The following is a 6,000-nucleotide window of genomic DNA, read 5'->3' on the forward strand; positions in this document are numbered from 1 at the left end:
GTTTAGGACCTGCTCTCGAATCCACACTTCCTGAGAAAATGGACTGAAAGTTGCAAAAAACCACTATAACATCGTGTGTAGTGGTTGGAGCGCAATATAACTCTCGAACGGATCTGCCGATTCGTTCCAAAATATGGCCTTCGTAATATTTTGTTCAATCTTAATTTAAGTTCCAAGATAACCCATATCGGTGCACTCCTTCAGGTACCTCCCCCACAAAAGTGCAAAAAAGTTCGGAAAAATTGTGCGCACGATAACTCTTGAAGGGAGTGACCAATTCGCTCCATACTTTACAAATCCTAATATATCTACCGGATATAAATCAGGTTTTAATATGGGCTATATTTGTCCACTCCTTCGGGTACCTCCCACACAAAATTCCGGATAAGTTCATTTTAAGGCCTACTCTCGAATCACTTTGATTTTTGTTGAAGCAACTTGCGTTCCCTGCCTCAAATACCACGGTAAAAGTTTTTTCAGGGTCAAGTCCATACTTCTTAAGAAAACAGTCCGAAGGGTGTAAAAAACCCTATGGCACCATATGTAGAGGCTGGAGAGAACGATAACTCTCGAACTGATCAACCGATTTGGTCCAAAATTTGTCATATTTTGTCCAAACTTAGTTTCACTTCGATTATTTGCAATACAGGGGCTCAATTCTTGTTCTATGAAAATTTGAAATGAAAAGTTTTATAAAGGAAATAAATGTCAAATAAAAAAACTTAATAAGGCAAATATTTTTCATTTCAAATTTTCATAGAACGAGAATCCAGCCCCAGGTCTACAACTTCCGGTACTTCCCCCCAATATTTAAAAATAATGTCACTAAAATGGTATGCACAATATCTCTTGAACGGGGCAACCAATTTGGTCATGACATGACTTCCAAAACAAGATCCACATCCGTAACACTTTTGAACTTAAATCCCAATCCACATTTTTGTCCGCAAGTTTTCCTTGTTAATACTTAAATGGAATGAACCTTATTTTAGGCATTAGTAGCAGCGAGGCCAACTGTTCCGAGATAAAAATCGCTACAGCCACATACGCACCATAGGTCGGTAGCGATTTTTACCTTAAAACAGTTGACATTCCTGCTTAAACAGTGGTTTTTGTATGCCAAAAATCACCACAAGTAGCGGGAAAACCACCAACTTGGCACCCCTGATTAGTAGGCAAAAGTTCATTCATTCCCGCTACTGGAAATCATTTTTGAGAAAAAAAGGTCAAAAAGTCATAAACCTAATGTTCATATTGCCATTACCGATTTTCTTCTTGGAAATGGTACAAAGAATTAAATGTAGCGAAATTGATTTCGTTTCATTAAGCAAGACCCTAAAAAATCTGCGCCACTTTTGTACTACATTTTAAAAGTAATGAAGAATTACTCTTTGAAATTTTCCAAAGACCACGCTGGGTATAATTATGGGTTGTAAAAACATTTATGTAGGTATGACAGTTTGAGACTTCTACAACATCAATGAATAGAATACAATTTGGTGTGAATCACAACTAGCGTGACAAAGTGCATAGCGTACATCAACTAAGAAATGGTAAAAAATAGGAATCTTGGTGTGAGTATGTGAGTTTTAATTACCGTCATAAAGTTAGCCAGAGATGCTTCATAAAAACCACCTCTTATAATGGCCTCTCGTTGTGAACGCATCAACAACAACCACAACATGCGACGATATGTTGGCTTTAAATTATACCAATTGGATAGTTGCACCGAGATACCGACCATTAGACTCTGTAAACACAGATTAACATAATGAGGAAGATAGCACATAGAGAAGTAACGGCAGACAGGTGGCGCCCACAATGATGCATTTATTTAACTAATCAGTTCTTCTCTTACTTGTGGGAAAACGGAAATGTTATGTGTAAAACACAATATCAACTGGACAACCACTCCGTCTGCCAAACAACGGATGTTAATAGAAGCCAAAGTTTATATTTACCTCATTTTTTAAAATTTCACCGCCATAGGAATAGATGAATAGTTGCAACAAAATAGACAGAAGAAACGTACAGTTGATTACAAACACCAAAAACGTGTTGATATGCTGCATATAGGGAATAGGCATTCATTTAATTATTGCTTTATTAGCTTTTAATTAACTCCGTATAGATCCAGTGATTGATTAGATACATCAATAACTTACCGTGACCATTTGATAGACTATAACACAAACTTGCAAAGATGTTATGAGAAATTGTCCAAAAACAATGGGACTATAAATTTGACGAACTTCTTCATACAGATGTAATATTAAATTATGATAACGAATATAAAATGAAATCTCTTTGTGAATTTCCGCATCGTGTCGCTCAAATCGATTGCTTTGTATGAAATGTTGTAATGCCTTAAGATGACCCACTAAATTGATGGTAAAAGATATAAAGAGACCATCGATGGCTGTGGCATACATCACCACAACTAGGGTAATGAGACCAGTGTAGATGTAGCAAATTTCGTAACCGGGAGATGATTCAAAATCAAAAGAGAACCTGTAATTACAAACAAACGAAAAAAGTAAGTTTGTTGAAATGTGATTTCAAATAAGTTAATGAAGGATGTTAAATTAGTTAAATATTCCCACAAATACCTTGTGACGAAAAATTTAAAAATTGATACTCCCAAGCAACAAAAGAAGATATGACAATGGCCACCTAAGCCTGTGTAAACGTTTTCTACGCCTTAGTACTATTCAATTCTCTGACCAAAACCGCAGTTTTTTTTTTGCCATCATTGATTAATATACAATATTAGGGTTAAACTTTTTTTTTTTAATTTTTCCAAATGTCGAAAATACCACCGCATAGACGTGTAGAGCATGAAAAACTACTATGAAATACGGTGTCAATTTTTATCTCTATCGCGAAAAAATTTCCGCACCAAATGCATTGAAGTTCAGTAATGCATTATTTAATTTTATTTGTTATAATGACATATACGATTTTAGTAATAACTTATTAATAGTTTTAATCTAATTTAAAATCAATATCAAACCATTCTGGACCATTTTGTTATCACATCGCGATATTTCAGAGCATTTAATGCACCTTTGACATTATTCCAATTTTTTATACCCTCAGCATTTATGCTAACGAGGGTATATACACTTTCATACGGGCAAAATATGCCTCATCGAAATAATGGTTTTAGACCACAAGTATGTTTAGACGAAATGTGTTTCAGACAATTTGGAGTCGATTGAGCAATGTCCGTCCGTCTGTCTGTCTGTCTGTCTGTCTGGCTGGAGTGCACGATAACTCTCGAAGGGATGAACCGAGAAATTAATTAAAAAACAAATTCATTTTTGTCGGAAAGTTCATACGTCAAAAAGGGTCAAACATTTCTGGAAAGCCCATTTGTTATGTAGGTAGGATTAACGGTACTATGTTGTAGTCAATTTCCAAATTTAGCGGAATGGACGTCTACCGATCTTTTAATTTTTTTCTAATTTTAATAAAATTTTTGAAGCAGAAACCTTCTTCTTTTACATATCTAGTCATATTTGTTCAAATAAAAATCTTGGTATATTGGCATTAATACAGCTATTATCGAATATAAGCATATATGTAAAAACTATGCGATGTAAAATCACATCTTACCTCATTGGCATAGGCAGCTCCAATTGTAATTCGCTTTTTTGTATTTTTGACCACATGATCTTCAGTATTGGTGTCAGCATGAAATATAAACCAGTTAAGCCAACAGAATTGCCATAAATTTTAACCAAAGTTATGGCCGTACGATTAGACGTTTTCAATACTTTTTTGCTCTCTGGCTCTTGTACTGTAAAATAATAAAATACACTCATTCTCAAGCATGCACGTAACAGAAATAAAAGTTGTTAAATGGTCTAAGGACTTTTATCAATCTCCACAAAAAAATACGGAAACTATGCATTCCACAAAGGATAAAACCTGCTACACTTACATTCATTGAACATAGCCTCAAGTTTTTTCATCAATCCTCCAAAACGCCATTTGTAAAAGAGAAATGTTGTAATTTTTATTACGGTCAGGACATTGGTGAAACTAATACTTAAGCTAGCCGTTGCCAACTGTAAATCATCGATGTTGTAAATGGTATAATTCATCATGGGCCATTGCGCGGATACGACCAATAAAAGGACACTGACATACTTAATGTTATGCCATTTCTGGAACAATTGAGATTTATCACGTAGAAAATCATGTCCCATTAAAAGCAAACACTGCCTTTGTCTTGCAAACAAGTCAATCATAACGATGTTGAAATGATGATGATAATTTCGGTATAGAACTTTAGCCTGTAACTCAACTATGCTTATTGTTGTAAATTTCCTAACTATTTTCGTTTGTAATGTAAAATATTTGTTGTGGCTGTTGTAATAACTGGCTAACACAATGAAGAATTCTGATTATTCCATTGTTATTTAAAGCAAACTTGTAACTCAGATGGCACAGTGGTTAACTTGTTACATTTAGTTTGACACAATTTGTTGTTGTTATTTTAACAGTATATTTATTATATGTTTGTAAGCTTGTTATTCTGTTTAATCTGGTCCCATCTCCAATTCTAGAAATGTAGCAGCTTCGATGGTTTCTAGCCACAAAGCTACTGGATTTAGTTGGGTAGTCTTGCCAGCGCAGTTGAACAGGGGCAGTGTGTCGTGCGGACCTGTGCCACATGATGAGCAGATGTTTTGCACAGTGTCATCGATCCCTGTGCTATAGGAATTTAGACGGCTACTCTAATTTGTCGCGGAATCTGAGGCTCCTCAGCTGCGATAGATGATGATGTTCTCCTAGGACCGCATTTACACGATAGTTGTGGAATCTGTGACTGCATCTGCGTGAATGCTATTTAAACATGCTTGATAGGAATGTCGATCTAGGGATTCCCCTGTAAGGTTGGGCCTCTCTTTCTGGATCATGAAGATCCCCAGCAAAAAATCCATACTAAATAATAGGATTTTATAGTACTTTTTGGATTTCTTAACTACTTACAAAACCCCTTACTAACCCAATATTTTAACAAGAACATGTCGCACTGAATTATTCCTTGACCACTAGAAGTTGGAAACTATGCTAAACAAGTAAAAAGTCGGTATATACCCTCCACCATAAAATATTCATAACTTAAATGAAATAATTAGTTTCCTTACCTGCGCAAAACTTTTTTCGATACGGATAAGATGACTAAATTATCTAATCTAATCTAAAAATGTATTCACGCAAGTGATACATTTATATGGGGGCTGTATCAAAGTGTGGACCTATGTAGACACTTTCTGGTAGACAAGTTTTGTGTCTGCGGGGAAACTAAGATGTCAATTAGTAGCTAAAACGCTAAAAATACAGAACATTGAAAGGACTGTTACATGGGGGCTATAGAAATAGAAAATTGGGAGATACGGTTATGTTGGGCCTATACCAAAACATGGAACTACATATATTGAAAATCACGGTGCTCTTGAATCCAATTTAAATGGAAGGTGCTTACACCTGGGAAGTTTTTGCGGATTCTGAAAATACAATGTTCATAGATGAAAAAAATCAAAAAACAAAAAAATCGCCGGAGCGCTTTTTAAATAAATCGCGATTCAAGTCGACATTTTTAGGAGTTGCTTAGGTTTTCACGATTTTGCTTAGAAACCGCAGGTCCTATCAAAATGAGACTGAAGGAAATATTGTAGCTATGAAAATTCTCTACAAGATTGGCCTTTATGATATTTTCATAGGTTTTACTATTTTTGAGATATTGAAGTTCAAATTATGACAATGCACTGACTGTATCGTCCCCTTATAAAACAATGTCATGAAGGGTGCGCCTTAACCAACTTTTAATGAAAACCGCTTACACAGGGGATGTTTTTGTGAATTCTGAAACAGCAATGTTCATATATGAGAAAAATCCAAAAACAAAAAAAATCGCTGTAGGGATTTTTAAATAAATCGCGGTCAAAATTCACATTTTTAGGTGTTTTTTAGGTTTTCACGATTTTG

At 35.2% G+C, this 6,000-nt stretch overlaps 1 protein-coding gene across 1 annotated transcript in view; it reads right to left on the bottom strand.

Annotated features, from left to right (window-relative positions):
- The window catches only part of Or82a (Odorant receptor 82a), a 29,314-nt gene extending 24,920 nt beyond the window's left edge, over window positions 1-4,394 (bottom strand). The window contains exons 1-5 of the mRNA XM_073958858.1: window positions 3,947-4,394; window positions 3,619-3,802; window positions 2,166-2,511; window positions 1,962-2,066; window positions 1,598-1,750 (exon numbers count right to left, since the gene is read on the bottom strand). Coding sequence (XP_073814959.1) covers window positions 1,598-1,750; window positions 1,962-2,066; window positions 2,166-2,511; window positions 3,619-3,802; window positions 3,947-4,256 — 1,098 coding nt within the window. The 5' untranslated portion in view covers window positions 4,257-4,394. The remainder of the gene's footprint in view (window positions 1-1,597; window positions 1,751-1,961; window positions 2,067-2,165; window positions 2,512-3,618; window positions 3,803-3,946) is intronic.
- Window positions 4,395-6,000: the final 1,606 nt, after the last annotated feature.

Source organism: Musca autumnalis, unplaced genomic scaffold, assembly GCF_047663935.1.
Source record: "Musca autumnalis isolate F117 unplaced genomic scaffold, ASM4766393v1 scaffold_1, whole genome shotgun sequence".
In the NCBI taxonomy this organism is placed as follows: Eukaryota; Metazoa; Arthropoda; class Insecta; order Diptera; family Muscidae; genus Musca; species Musca autumnalis.